Source organism: Rousettus aegyptiacus, unplaced genomic scaffold (genome assembly GCF_014176215.1).
Source record: "Rousettus aegyptiacus isolate mRouAeg1 unplaced genomic scaffold, mRouAeg1.p scaffold_m13_p_11, whole genome shotgun sequence".
Taxonomy (NCBI): Eukaryota; Metazoa; Chordata; class Mammalia; order Chiroptera; family Pteropodidae; genus Rousettus; species Rousettus aegyptiacus.
In genome coordinates, this window is record NW_023416286.1 from 22739031 (window position 1) to 22755739 (window position 16709).

The following is a 16709-nucleotide window of genomic DNA, read 5'->3' on the forward strand; positions in this document are numbered from 1 at the left end:
AGGTGCCTCAGTGCCAAGTGTGCAACAAATTTTAGCAAATGTCTTTCAGCCAGGCCCATCCTATGTCCCAGGCTGCCCTGGCCAGAGTCGGGGTGGTATCCTTCACTTTCCCCTCAAATTTGCCTTATTGATAAATCCTCGAGTATTACAAAAACTGGGAAATTAACAGTTTTCTCTATTTTACAACATTTCTATTTTTAGTCCTATTTTCAGTTGATAAAAGCTACCAATTCTGAGATGCCACTATTATTATTAGAGAATATTAAGCTTTAAAAAAAATTATAACTGTTATATTTTCTTTGATTTAAGTTGTAAATTGTTTTTCATTAGCTTTAATTTATAAAATATGCCTGAAAGTCAGAAAATGTTCAGAGAACACAGCTGATATGCTCTGGTACCAACACTCAGAGAAAGTTAAACTTCCTCAGTTAAGCTGATGCTTAAGTCATTTAAAGCTTGAAGTTCAAATATAAAATTTTTACTGCACAGAGACATCAACATGGTGTTTAAAGGGTACAATAGGAAAGCAATGAGTGATACTTTATATGAGCAAATATCTTTTATATGGTCTAATAACAATTCTGTACTTGAACTAGGAGTTATTCACATTATCTTCTAAATGGAGCATTGTTCGGAAGCACTGAACTGTAATATTATGTATTACATTACCAGTAGAATAAAGTGATAAAGGAGTTGAACTATTTTTTAATGATAGCTGGAGAGATACGATGAGATCAATAAGTTTGGTGCATAAGAGACAAGTAGTAGGTAAAGAGTTTCACCCACCCCTTCTGATTGCTGACCAGGGAACATAAAGAAAATTAATGTTTTAATTAGGGTCACATGATAATTTAATTGAGTGCAAATAAGTCACACTACCAGAAATCAGGGTAGAAGGGGGTATAGTTTTCATGGTCTCTCTTGACAAGAGCAGAGCTACATTAAGGTTTACTGGACTAGAGGACTCCGCTGGACCAAGAGGGCGTTGGCTTGGACTAAATGGAAGCAAAAGACCCCAGCAAGGACCCAGGAAGCCCTCTGGGCAGGCAGAGAAGTTTTATAATCATCATCACAGAAGCAAACATCTAGTAATTTAGCTAGTGTATGCAGTAGAAGTAATAATAAGGCAGCTTTTGAGGCACGAGGACATTCAGTATTCTCAAGAGATGGGATGGATACCAGAATTAGGGCTGTGCTCATGATTTGAGATCACACCTGGTTGGTAGGGATTGCGTTTCTAACATGTTTTCATTCTTATTTCAAGGATTGGTCAGACTGAGTCATTAAGCAGCAGAGCCTATTTATTTGCTTCAACCTTTTGCAGATCATGAATAATAAACTTAGTACATCCATATCAATTCTTCCTGTCCACCTCTTATTTGCCAGTTATATCTTATTCACTTTTATTTTCCTCACAGCACCTATATACATACCTATTTTGAGCTTTTATTAAATGTCTGGTGATATTCTTCTTTGGAAACTAACCTGTAAGATGGGGAAGAATATTGTTTTAGCTGCTCATAACAGATTCTCTTAGAGAGAATGACTGTATTAGGTGAATGTCTGGGAGATTCAGAGGAGGAAAGTAAGACTCTTTAGTCATAGACATTATAAATAAATTAAAAAAAAAAAAAGATCTATGATCCTCAAGCAATTGCTAGGCATTAGGTGCTAAGTTAAAGCCTGAGAGGATAGAAAAAAGGATTGATAAAACAGGGAGCTGAGAAGCAAAGGGAAAGTAAGATCAACCAAAGAGGCAGTCCCAGTGGTAGGGGACATAAACAGCAGGACGCTTTGATTTGCCCATGTTATTGGGAATCTTATTTGAGTCTCTGAATCATTAGTCTTTGTGTTTGTGATATTTTAGGCATAATAGAACTTGAGTGCTATCCATAATGAAGCAAAGCAGGAAGAGAAACATACTCTTAGGACACTAATATGAACCCTAAATTTAACTAACTCAGAAGAAGCAGGAATGGAAATCTCAGGTTGACCAGGAAAAGTGTCAGTTCAAGGGGGACTTATGTCTCCCACTGCTGATGGGGAGAGAGACATCAATCTGCTTCATGTAAATTTAAAAGATTTGTTAATTTTACAAGATTTTCAGTTCCAGACCATAAGGACAAAAAGAAATTTTCTACATAGCTTATCTTCCCAATTTGTAATTCAGTATGAATCTGGCATGTACATATATATGCGTGTGTCTGTATATATCCAGAGCTTAAAGAACTTCTGATTATCACAAAAACACATTTATAATCTTTCAAAATAATGAACTCCTTAAATTAGCACCCTTCTGTGTACTTTCATGTTCTAAAAGTATATATTTTTTTAAGATTCAAGGAGTGGGAAGCTAGAATTTCAACACCTAAGTATCTATAATACTCTGTCAATTGTCCTCATTACTAAAGCTTATAATACTCCCCTCATATTGTCTTTCAATATTGAGAAAACTGTCTTTCAAAATAACACCAACATTTAAAGTTTACCCTTAATTGCGCTCACATCGTTTTATTGATTTTAACCAGCCTGTAAGTACTCTTATTATTCTCATATACATATATGAGAAAACTGATGCTCATGGATTGATGTTTATGAAGTTTAAACTCATATGTGGCGGAACCAGCACCCAAACTCACGTCTGACCAAGAGATGTCAGAACAGGAGTTACTGGTGAGGTAGGAGTCCAGCCATCGTGGTCTGTAACCAAAACTTTCCATGTAACACTGTACTGCTTATATGTCAAGGTGCACCTTCTTAAGCCTTTTAAGAAAAATATGGAAATTAAAGCAGAATCTCTATTACTAATAATGCTGGCACCTGGCAATGTCACAACATGAATTATACAATAAAGGTAATTATGCAAAAATGATTAATCAGAACTACTAAGAAACTTACATTATCATATATTAAAAATTCATCCTACACACATGTATAATTCCATACTCAAAATGATACTAAGCCAGACTCACTCCTTGAGTATAAAATAGAAATACATTTTCTCTGCCTCTTACCTTCTCTTTCTAAATAGCAATAATAATGCTAATTTAAACGTTATTAGACTGTACAGCTTACACAGATTTTCATCTCAGAATCTAATTTTATCACAATGGTGACACTGAAATGAGTCCAGGTGTAAATATCTTATTTTAAAGACAGAAATATTTAGCATAGAAAGTGTCATTAGCTTGCTTAATTTCACACCACTCCTTAGGGGCATCATGAGGCTTCAGTCCATATTTTGTGACCTGTTCCAAATTGCTAGAGAGCAAGAGAAAAGTACTCCTTTCAGCTTAAACAAGCCCATTATCAAGCTAAGGGGACGCCTGGTATTATGTATCACTGGTCCGGTCCACAAGCCTGCAGATAACCAGCTCTTCTTCTAGCCACCGTCATCATTAGATAGTACTTCTCTTTCTATGGCTTTACAGTGGCTCCCAGATGCCTCTTAAATCCAATTAAAAACTCCTGAATTGAAGTTTTCGTTCTAGCAATTAGTTGGTTTGTTTTCAGCTCTTAGTATCCTACTCAGGTTGTTAAAGTTTTATCCTTTCCTGATGCTGCTTATAAAAATCTCCTCTGTGCCAAACCATGTTCTTTTCCTTTAGATCATAACCACTTCCCAGAAGGGCCTAAGTCTCTTTTTTTCTTTGTTTCCTACTTCTCTGTAACTTTCCACAGCCTGACTGTGATATATGCTGTGTCAGGTGCTGGCTGATTGACTTAATGAGCAAGAGGTTTGGATTAAGAACTTGGCTGGCATTCTAAGACCAGCCTATTTTAGTCTAACAGCTTTTACATTAACCCCTAGGCCTAGGTGAAGGGAAAGTTAAAACAAAAACAAAAACACAAAAACAAAGGAGGTAGGAGAGAACCGATGTATAGACAGAAAACTATTCAGTAAAGGGACTGAAGCTTTGGAAGGCAGAGGGAAATAGATTCACCTGGGGCATGTTTTTGCCAATGCTTTTTGATCTGAGATTTCTGCTGTGGCTTTATCTGGGATCAGTCTGTGAAAATTCCTTTCCCCCTTCGCTTTTTCTGAATGCCTGTGGAGGCCTAAGTGGGCTGTCTACACTGGACAAGCCAAGTACCCCAGACAGCTGTGGAAATGTTCCCTTTCTGTTTGTTTTGTTTTGTTTTTTTTTTTTATGTTTTTCAGTTTACAAGATAATTTCTTCACTAAATTAGACTAAGCTGATTTGCACAGCATTTCTTCCTGCCTAAAGAGCTGAGTAAATTAAAAGTTCTAGGTACACAATAAATTAATTTACAGAGCACTATCACATTTTTAAACCTAATGAAGCTATAATGTGTGGGGGTCTCAAAGTGATATCAAAATGAAAAAGACAGTCTAAAAAAGCAAAAGCCATTTTAAATTAATTCAATCTTTTTACTTGTATTAACATCAAATGTGGGGACGGAGACTAGTAAATATTAGGGGTATTAGAAAATGAATGACTTCTTTCAGTAATTTATATTCACCTCTGGTCTTCATAGTCACACCCTGAGTAAGACAGGTCATATGTAATCATTTCTATTTTCTTTGCTAGGGTTTGAGGATTAGGGGGGATTTGACTTCCCTACAGAACATGCAGTGTGCGGGCAGCACGGACAGGACAGAACTACGGGTCTTCCCCCTCTGACCCAGTGCGCTGACCAAGTCCTACGAATTGCTAGTAATATTAGCCTTTTTGTGAAATGATGCTGCTCTCCTGTTCTTAGAGAAGGCACTTAGAAAATAATAATGAATAGTTTGTTTTTCATCTCTACAAGAAGAGAAGAATCCACCGGGAACGTTATATATTTGTGATAACTTTATCTTAATGTAGTAACTTTTCTCAATGTTAACAAATAAAAGAGATTGTAATTCTATTTTAAAACAAAAAAGAATATATCAAATGGTGTTCTAGCATAGGAAATATTTCCTCTGTTGTCTCTATATAAACATAAGCCAAGCTTACAGGTAAAGATCTCCTTCCATTATAATTTGAGTACACATCCACTGGTAGAAATTTTTTATATGATAAATTTGTTTTCTTAAATTTCTTGATTCCCTTACTTCCTGTAGTATGGAATAAATCTGTTTTTAAGTAGGAAGTCAACTTTAAAATTTGAATATTAAGATAAAAGTAATTGTCGAATACTACTACAATACCAAAAGCCATTTTTCCTAATTAATTTGTTACCTCATTTCTTCAACATAAGAAGTTTTAAAATATCACAAACTGACCTACCTTCTAATTCAAAACTTTTGATGAACAATGAATGATGATTAACAAATTTGCTATTTCTTGGATCTCGCCTTGTGTTTTCTTTCTCTTTCATTCCTCCCTCGTCTCCTTTTATTCTGAACTCTCTCAGGTAATTCCATTTACCCCTCTAATCACTCCGGCAGCTGACTTGAATATATGACAAATTAGTTCTCTGAATGTAAGCCATCCTTGACTACCCTAATAAACCCTTATTTAGAATAGTAGCTGTGTTTTCACATTATTCTGTCATTAAAACTTTAAAAGAGGACTCTTTTATGAATTTAACAAAAGAAAATAAGTGAACAATTTATGTCATTAATTTTATCAGTCCTTTTAGGGAAGTGTTGTAAGCATGAAGAATCAAAGACTTAAAAAAAAAATTGAAATGTTTTATAGGTATGATTGAACTTATTTGGCCCTAGGGAGGGTCTCAATGAATGATTAACAATGTATTTCAGTCATTTTTTCCTCTCCCTAATTCTAAAGTTTTTATTCAAGGAACCCCAAAGAGCTTTAAGGGTCACATTTAATTCTATAGTTGTTAAAAGTAATATAATAATTTTCCTTTCAAAAAATTCTGTGTACTTGACATTTTTGTAAAAAAAAACTGGTACAATAGTTTGATACTTTATGTAACTCTTAAAGCCTGGGCCCACGTGTTTCAATCTTGGCATAGCATTATCTTAGGAAAGTACAGTTCGACATACACAGTAATTAAAAATTCCATTTCATTAAAAAACTGGAAGAAATTCTAAACATCAAGCCCACTACTGTAGTTGTTAAATGCCCCATATTCTCCTGTCCATTTTCTTGCCTAAGGCCACTGTCTCAAAGCCCAGGGCAACTCTTGGTTCCCTTCAAGATATTTGATCTCAGGTAAAAAGAAACAGGAAAAATTAAACTTAATATATTAAAGGTAAAAAGATATTTGATCTCATGCAATCTTACGTTTTGGTTACTGATCAAGCAGTCTAAGAAAAGTCTGTTATTTTTGTCAGTTGTTTTGGGTCATCTGAAGTCAGCAGGGAGGCAGGCAGTTTAAAAGTGAAGATGGACACGACCTGAGAGCAAGAACAAAATGGAACCCATGAAGATGAGCTGGAACCTGTATTAATCTCTCACTGCCTCCAACTCTGATGGTTCAGGTGGCCTCAGGAGAAGGTAATAAATTAATCATGAAACTAAATGTGCAGCTGTCCTAATAGTGGAAGAAACTGAAGGAGGCTCCAAAGTGAACTTCAGGAGATACAGTCATTGTTTTCCTGTAAACTAGGTCAGCCAGCAGACCAGGGACAACCTGTGTATGCTGTATAGGTGCCCTGCTGCCCCTCAAGAACTTTCTGAACATGAAGAAAACTATCGCTGCTGCTAATCCCTCAGTTTCCCAATCCCATGCACAATGTCTTTTGTGGTCCATGATAAACCAGAACAACGTAGGAAAGAGAATTCTGGGAAATGTAATTTAGCATAGCTGTGTTGATGCAGTATAAATCCAGCATAGTAGTGGAAGAGGCAGAGATTGACATCAGGAAATTCTCCAAAGAAAGATAATTAAAACTTCCTTCTGCATTCAAGACATTTGCATGCTGTTAGTTTAAGTGAAGTAAGCAGATGTATTTACATTTTTAACACAGTGTCCTAGAATTGTAACAAGCTGATTATTCAACTTAATTAAATACATAACAATCTGAGCTCCATGTTGAAAATGACATTTTTGATCTATCAGTTATTTGGACATGTATAGCAAAGGTGGGATATGCCTTTTCTCATAAATTCTACTTTCAACTAACTTTATGATTCAGTAAAAAAAACTGTTAATACATAGCCATGTAAAATAACCATGTTATTATTGTTAATAACCATGTTATTAATTGTGCTGTTATTAACCATATTAATATATGAGCATGTAAAACCCCTAATAAGTTTTCCATCACTGCCAAAACATCATTAACACTGTTACCTAACAGTCAAGTTATTGCATATTCAGAGATCTTGATAACTGGATAAGATTCTTTCTTTAAAAATATGTATAGAACACAGATTTTGTAAACTGGGCACAAAAGATATATCCTCAACTCTTTTATTATGCTGAAAGTAATTAAATTAAAATAAACTAGATAGATTACAAAAAGACAAAAATGACAAAAATTGCATTCTTGTTTTGAAGATATAAATTGGAGCCACAGTTAGAATGTGTTTTCATTATTACTGGCATTTGTAATCTAGAAGACCTAAACTTCAATATATTCAATATATTGAATATATTCAATATATAAAATTCTATTTAAAAACCTAGATGTTAAAACAGTTCAAACATAGACATATAGTAAGTATGAAGGTATTCAACATGTTTATCCAATAATTTTTAAATATTTCTTATCTTTGGACAATATCCTTAATTTCTTAATTAAGAAATATTCATTAAGTGGTTTTAATAAAGTAATGCAGATCATTTTGCAATGATTTCATAAATGTAAATGTAAATGAAATGTAAATGACAAACAATACATTATGAAGTGCAAGTGACTCCAGCATCTTCGGAATGTGAACAGGCTCTCACACCCCATTGTCGAATTATACACTCTTCAATAGATGATTCTTTCCCAAAACAAAATACCTCATTCAGCCATATTGGTCCAGTCCCTGCAAAAATCAGATACAACTGCATTAATATATTTTAGTGTTTATGTTTGAGTGCAACAAAGCCACGTGTTGATCATTATCTATATATAATTTCTGTGATCTCTATTACAATTCACAAATTAATCTCCTGCCTTGGAAAATTTTATATTCTGTCTATGTGTAAAATACTAAAATATAAATTATAAGAGCTATAACAAAGGTACGCACACAGTTCTACAAAATTATAAAGAATGATTGCTTTTCTCTAACCATTTAACAAATTAGTTTTAAAGATAAGGGAAAGAAATAACCTTTAAAATAAGGAAAGAAAAATAAGGAAAATAAAGAAATAACCTTTAATAAAAGTGGATATATGAAATGACCTGATGATCTAAATGTATTTTTATAAGGTATACCTGGAACATAAGATATTCTGAAGTTCTTTTCTTAGCTGCAGGTGTATTTCAGTTTACATGTGTCTGGTTTAACAAACATATTATTTATTTTTAATTAAACTATGACTAATACAACCAGAAAGAGTTTACCAACCATCCAGAAAGAAGATCATGAATTATTAATTGCAAGAATACACAAACGAAAAGAAAATGGCAGTGCTAACACTTATTTTTTGCCTGAACTTTCCCTCAGACACGTTAGATGGAAAAACAATGGCTGTCAGTAGTAGGCTACCTTGCAGATATTTATCTAAATAAACAAACTTAACTGCCACTTTTAAGATAAGAACATTATTTTACCAATGAATAAGAAAACAACATCTTTTTAAAAAAGGAGTTCATGGCAAGAAAAGATAAGTTTAAAAATTGATGTTTGAAAATGTTTTTCTGACCTTCTCTAAACATTTTCTAAGTGTATAACTTATAAAAGTTTTTTCTTTCATTTACATTTAAGACATTTAGAAACAGAACCTTTGAAAACCTCTAAATAAATGATTTCATTGGGTTTTGTTAAATATAGGATATGGCAAACCTAATGAATTTTCAAGAACATCTTATGCCATCAAGAAACTGATGATTTATCATCTAATTTTCAACAAACACCTTTGCAAAACTGGTAGAGGGTAAATAAATATATTAATACTGCAGTCATAATAAATATTTTCATTTAGATCAATATACTCTTGAAAGACTTCTCTCAGTCACAAGAGATATATAAAGTATATTTAGAAATAAAGTCAACAGACCTTTGAATTAGAAACAGACCTATAAAACAGTCTTAAATAAAGACTTGTTTTTCATGAAGGCATATATACTAACACATATAATGGCATTTACTGATTTGTCAAATATCCTGTGAACTCAATCTGTTAACAATATATACATATTTCATAATGTATACAATTGGAAGTAGTAAGTGCACATAATACATTAATAAATTAGTGGGCATTTTGTAATCACAATGTGAATAACGTTTAACCCGATCTTAAAAAATGGATAGAGGTTTCCACATATGAAAAGGAAGTCATTCCATATAGTGGGAGCAGCATGAAAATGCTTGAGATAGAGTAGTTAACAGTCTCCTGGCATCTAAAACACAAAGTACACTAATAATGGAAGAAGGACCCATTGGCAAGGTTGGATAGAAAGCTGAGACTATGTCATAAATTTCTTGAATTTTATATTGTGAGTCACCAAAAGAAATGACATCATCAGTACTACATTTAGAATTATGTGTCTGGCAGAAGAGTGGAAGTAAAATTAATGAAGAATCCATATGCCAGAAGGACAGTTAATAGGATGTCTATATAGACATTTTCTGTGATGACATGTTTTTATTTACTGTAAAAATGGACAGGAGATTTTACATACAAAATAAATTAGTGCAATCACTTAAATTTTGAATAACTTATGCCTTCAATAGAACAATCCAAACTTGAGACAAAATTATATTTTGGTTTATATTATCAAGGCAATTAGAAATATTGTTTTTCACTTAATATAGTAGTAATTAAATCATTATTCAAACAATATTCTATTATAAAAACAAAGGTTTTTCTGTACTAATCAGTTTTAACAGTAAAATAGTAATCTGAAGAACTCATGTGTTTTTGAAATGTTTATAACAATATTTAGTCTTTTTAATTTAAAATTTTAAGGCATATAAAAAGGGATATGATCTCAAAATCTGAAAACTTTCCAGGGACACTTTTTGTTTCCCAAATTGCTACCAGGTAGGTATAGCATGGTCCCATTTGTGTTTGTGAGTGTTTGTATATGTGAGCCTGTTCTCGTATTTCTTTTTAAATACACATTTCTTCTTTAAATATATACTTTATATAAAACCTATACCAACTTTTTGAAAGTCCCAGAAGGTTACTCAAAAATATGGGCAAATAACAATTGCATGAATAGTAAAACTGCTTCCATGTTAACTTGGGATAGAGTCAAAATAGTGGGACATTTATAGATTGCACTTATTTCATTTATGGACATTTATAAATGGTATAAATAAACATATGTAAAAGTGTTTGTGAAAGCTGTGACCCTGCCTTAACTGGGAACACGAGACTATTATGGCTCCATGGCTTCTGTACCCACAGTACTGTGATGTTTTCACTCTCCTTTTTGTATATCTAGTCACTGGGTTTAAATCTTGGCAGTGCAGCTTTTTACAATCTAGGAAAAGAGAATTAAGAGTAATACCTCCCAAAGGCTGCAGCACCAGAAGGGTCATCCCCACAGGGGCAGCACGAAACAGATATTATTTAGTCAGTTAATGTGCTGACCCGTGGGCACAAGTTTTTAGAAATGACAGTAAAGGAATTCATGAATGTTAAAAATACTAAAGCTGGAATAACAATAATGAACAGTTAAGGCCACGCTTTGAAAAATTTACAATGTGGCCAGAAACATGCAAAGTACTTTTGATAGGTTATCTCATTGAATCCCTCAGATGACCTTAAAAAGGTACATGCTATTTTACTATTGAGGGAAATAAAAATTAGAGAGAAAAAGTGACTTTGCTCAAGTTCATCTAGTTAATGTATGATGGAGCATTCCCACCCTGTGCCCACCTAAACCGTGCCTTTAATCAATAATTTACTGTAATTCTCTACACTATTAGATTCGATTGTTCAACAAATCTGTTTTGAGTCCCTACATGACTGAACAAAATCAAAATCTATTTTCTGTTAGACTGACCTCTTAGCGAGGACTTCTGTTTTAGGTAAATGGAGCAAATGAGTTTACATACATAATTAGTGGCAAAGGTGATACTTGCATCTAGAACTCCTAGCTCTTATTCCAGTACTTTTTCCACCAAAAACATATGAATATGATCAATATATTGTGTCATTTGGTAACTCTGGTGTTTTACTATCTAGAAAAGATTCAGACACAATGAACATGTTTTCAGACACAGTGAATATAGTAGGTCTTTTCACATATGCTTTTTAAAACTTATTCTTCTGATATTATAAAATAATGGCAATTATCTCCATTTCATGGATAAATAAACTGAGACTCAGAAAGGATGAATGGCTTTCTCAAAATGACAGAAAAAACAGAGCCAAACAACAGGACATAATGACCTTTAAAACTTAGTCATATTTATTGACTATAAAAGCCCAAATGTATAAAAATAATTTTCATAGATTTGTCATTTTATTTTTATATTAATATATTTAGGACTATTGAGCCTAAGGGGAAAATTTATTTAATATGCATTTCCCATGTCCTTCCAAATTATTTTTTGCATTAAAAATTAATGCAAAGGTAGCAGAAATTAATAAAATTGTAAACCTTAAAATGAAAAAACAAATTTGTTTTTATTTCTTTAGGTAATAATTGTTACTCAAGGATTTTGTTGTTGTTGCTGTCATGTTATTTTTTGCAACCGAACTATCCTTTCTACTTAGTAGAAACCTATGCAAACTTGATATTTGTATTTCAGATATGTTTTTATTCTCTTAGCTATCATCTATTTATCTATCTATCATCTATCATCATCTATCATCTATCATCTATCATCTATTATCTATCCATCATCTATCTACCTAGCCATCTATATATCTACAACTCCCTTTACAATTTAAGGAGTAGGAAGAACAAATTGACTGAGTTGGTGCTTCCAAAGGCAAACAATGACAAATGTGTTGTCTGTTGCTTCTAGAATTTTATGAGTTAGGTTTGTGATTCTTGAGAATATGCTTGACAGACGATAGCATTTCTTCTTAATCTCTTTTTAAAAACACAGATATTGTTATTTCTTTAAGAGATTTGAGTTTCTTTAATCTGATCTTCGATAACCCACAACTTTTATGAAAAAAGAAAGGTAATCGGATTTTTTATACATTAGCCAGATATATATAGTAAAATGATGAGATTTGAGATTAGTGCTGCATAGATACGTGGGGAAGCAAAAATCACAAATGGTTAAAAATATCTGAATGAATTTTAATCAAATTCAGTTATGACTGAGTGAGATAAATTTGTATCACTTTTAAGACTTCTAACCGGGAAGTACTTTGTCAATAGCTTCTCCTTCAAGAAAAAAACATTTTTTTTTTCAATTAATTAAAGTTGAAAATGGACTGGGAGTCAGAATAGAGAATGGGTAAACAGACTACAGATCTGGATTCTAATTTTGTAGTTGTAAACAAGCCACTTATTTTCTCTGTTTTATAATATATGCAGAATGAAAGTTTTCATTTACCTTTAAAATTTTATGATTTGAAAATTTTAAAGAAGCAAGCTCTTTGGACATAAAGCTCTTAAGAAGTAAGAATTTAGGACTTTCTGTCCAGTGAAAAGAGATAGATTAAGACAATAAATCTAGACTTCCCCCCACATAATAGCTCTGTAAATTTAGGCAAGTTTTGTAACAGCCGACAGGATTACTTACTTTTTCTATGAAAAATTAGGGCTATAATATCTATTTCTCACAGGCGCCATGTGGACTAAATTAGATCATGTAGTAAGCACATGACAAACAATATCATTTTATATTTAGTAATATCTTTATTACCATAAGTAATAAACAAATATGTTAAAAACTCTGTAGGCTCTAGATTAGTTTCTATAGAAATCAACATCTAAATATCTACATTTTAAAATACGCCAGAAGCAGTATGTAAGAATTTGACTTCTGATCATAAAAAAGATATATTTTATTTATCTTTGAGACTTTTTTACTTCCATTCACTAAAGCAGAGGTACAGTTATATTTTTGATCACCTTCAGTTTGTTCTTATATTTTTAAAAATTCTGCTTAGAAAACTGATTATGGATGTGAAAAGGGTTATGAATAAAAGATAACATTTATGTTTAGAACTTTCTTTTGTTTCTGCTTTCAAGTTTGGGGCTTCAACATAAACGTCTATAAACTGAGATGAGATAGCTGCTCCAGGTTCAGCTCTTACTTCTCACATCAGCATACAGGCTCAGATACACCTGGCACAAATTCCCAGCGTACCACTGCTGTCTGATAAAGCTCATCCAAGTTTGATACAGGGAGGCCCCTGGGACAAGAGAGTGAACAGCCTGCTTAGGGAAAGAAGTGACTTGCTCCCTCTTTCCTGTGCCATGCAATGACAAGCACCAGATGCCTCTCAGCGTTTCCTTAATTTAACCTTTTTGTCTACTCAAGAGAAAGAACATTGTATTTTATGCAAAAGGTACATGCAAATTAAAGAACCTATTTAAAGGAGCATGCTTTAAGCTTTAGTCCTATAAATCATGTTTCTTGCAGCTGCAAAACTAATTGTTCTTAAGGCTAATGAGGATTATCTCTGGTAAACCAGGTTTGCTATTTTAAAACCAGAGGAAAAAAGGGGGGGAGGGGAAGTGGAGGACTGTGTCTAGAAAATTATATTGTATTTATCGGGGAATTATACCAAGGGAATAAATTCAAATTTTTCCTCCTTGTTTCAATTTTGATAATAATGTATAATATAGTATTAATCTAATTCTCACTTTCCAAAAAAAGACAAATAATTAAAATTTTAATGCATCTCTTTCTTCCCTAACCCCTCCACACATATTTCTAAGTTTCCTCTCCTGTCTCTATTCTACATTCAAAATTGCTTCCCCCACCCAAGTGAAACTGTAAATTTAAAGTGGAAGAGTAAGAAAATAAGGAGTTTAAGCAGCTTTACATAAAAAGGTTGTTTGCCATGTCTAATCCAAAATCAGCTTACAATGTAAGCCTGCTTCTTAAATACAATGCACAATGAAGCAGATCATGAAATTTATTTCTCAGATTCTTTTTCTTCAAAACAAATACCCTCAGTTCTATTATTTCTGCCAGCTCATTTAGCTTTATTATTTTAAAAATCCCATAACCAATCTTCAATTGTTAGATACTGAACTCTACACAGAGAGCTGAGACAAGAGCTGGGTCTACTTTGGGTAGAGTGGGGAGATGATCGGACGTCCCACATTGCACACTTAAGTCACTTCTCTGTGTGGTAGAAAATCACATTCAACTGAACAATATCATACTGATCTGACTCTTCTACCTTTCAAAGAGGCTGGAAAAGAAACTCATAGTTATGCAGTTGGCGGTGATCTCTGCAGCTCTTAAGCAATGTTACGAGACAGGCTTCGTGATGGGCATTTTTTATATGCCGGATCATTTAAGATTTAAAATAAATCTGCTGGTTTGGTATTATTTTGTTCTCATTTCATTGAAAAAAAAATGAAACTCTGAGACATAATATCGGAGCTAAAGTTTCGATTTGTATCCTTAGGTTTCAAACACCTAGACTTCAGCAGGGACTTGAATATGTGAAAGGAAGAACAAAATTCTGACATGCTTCGTTGTTTTATTCTAATAAAACTCTTGCATAACATACAGAATCACCAACTACCATAAATACACAGCCTCACTAAAGATGGGCACTCATCTTAGAGAAGTAATAAGTTATCTGAAGAAAACTTGAGAGAATTGCCTCCACTTAGCCAAAAAAATAATTTCACATGAGACTAAACTCTACTGTTTCAGTACTTATTTAAATAGGTACCATTTTCTTGTCAGTATTTTAAAATACTTATTTTTTTCCTTTTTACCAGTGCTTTAGACCAGAACGTTCTAGAGAGATAAGCAGGAATGAATAAAAGCTGTGGGGCAAAGAATATTATACTTGTGAGACTAGGCTTTGAAGTTAATACAATCTTAAAACAATAGTCTCCAACTGTGTCTTTACCATCTGTGTTTGGAACTTCAATGAAAAACACCTATGAAGTCTATGACAAAGCTTCATATTCACAGAAGAAATAAAGCAAGGGTACAACACCTTGTTCACTTTCCTACCACAGATTATATTTTGCCAAACCTCATTAGTTTCCCCTGAATTAAGGTACCTGTGCTACTGCTGTTGCTCTGAATTTGATTTTCTCTTTGTAATAGATTAATGGTTTACTTCGAGATATAAGAAATTAATAAACTACTACTAGGCTTGTTTCTTTAAGATAAAAAGCTAAAGTTGTTAATTCTTTGGATAATGTAAGCTATAAAATAATTGCTCTCAATGAAAGGTATTTTAGAGTATTTTCTCTTTTTGGATGGAGCTGGTCAGCTATCCATGTTGATTAAGTTATTTAGACACTTGGCAAACTATATTTCATTTGGTCAACAAAGGAAATTCTAAGAATTCATATCATCACATGCTATTTCTAAAACTGAAGAATTTTTAGCCACCTACCAGGTGAGGAATGGCACCATGAATGAAAACTGTATGCCTTCTACTAGAACTACAGCTGTCCATCTCATAGATTTTAACAGTCATTTGAAATGTTTTATAGAATCATGTATTTAAAATAAATGGTCTTCCATGCTGTGGATCTTAGTTACCGTCAAAATAGATTCTTTCCCCATACAATATTATGAAAACTCATATTGGCAGCTTAACTTGCTAAATGATTGATTGATTCATTTGATTCTCTAGTGACCAAAAATTGGAGATTTTTTTTCTTTTCCCCTTTCGGGGGGGTGGGGCTGGGAAACAACCTAGTTTGTTGATAACCATTTATAACCATTTCAATTTAGAAGACAAATTTTACAGGTGCAAGAATGATTTTGGTCTCACCCTCTTCAACCTAGGAGAAAAGTTCAGAAAGTGTAATAGGGATAGAACAGTTGGAAATTTCAAAGATCTATTTGGTTATGGCAAATTATGAATATTTTCAATTCCTTTTTTTCTGCTATCATCTAAACTTTTAAGGTGCAAATTAAAAACTAGTGGTCAGGGGCTTAACCCAGGTACAGAAACTCTCATCACCATTCTTCTGTCTTATGATGGCTCTTTATGAAATTACATCATCTTTCTGGTCTCTGAAGACTTTAGAACCTGGACTCCCATTTAAATTTATCTCTTAAATACGATATAGTGGATTCATTTAGATAATAATAAAAGATAGAATTATGAACTATTTTTAATACTATTCAGGTGTTTAACACAATGCTTGGCACATAGTTATTACTCAATAAATTGTAGCATAATATTACCTAATAATACCTTTTATTAATTTAAGAAGTCAATCTTGTCCTGCTAGCGTCTTTTGATAATGATGATTAGATACACTTTCCTATTTTATCACTCTAGATAAAATAGCAGCATTACTAATCTCATTTGTAATTTTGCATTCAATTTCTTCTTATATCTATCTAGAATAACACTTATGAAATCAAGAAAGTCAAACCTCTTTTTTTTTTGTTAACATCAGCTTTAGAGAAACCAATTATTTATCAGATTTCAACAGTAGGATAAATAAGTAGGAAATACTAACTTTAAAATTTCAATATATACATGGCTACTTTTTTCTAAACTTTTTGTTATTCAGAATTGAAGCATTTGTACATGTTTAGTTATATGTA

The 16709-nt window shown here is 32.9% G+C and overlaps 1 protein-coding gene across 3 annotated transcripts in view; it reads right to left on the minus strand.

Annotated features, from left to right (window-relative positions):
- Positions 1–5890: 5890 nt before the first annotated feature.
- Positions 5891–16709, minus strand: part of MSR1 (macrophage scavenger receptor 1) — a 69553-nt gene continuing 58734 nt past the window's right edge. For 2 of the 3 annotated variants that reach the window (XM_016129780.2, XM_016129764.2), the window contains exon 10: positions 7081–7898. In XM_016129780.2, coding sequence (XP_015985266.2) covers positions 7765–7898 — 134 coding nt within the window. In that variant the 3' untranslated portion in view covers positions 7081–7764. Of the gene's footprint in view, positions 6317–7080; positions 7899–16709 lie in introns of those variants that run through there. The other variant, XM_016129772.2, reaches the window with a different exon arrangement.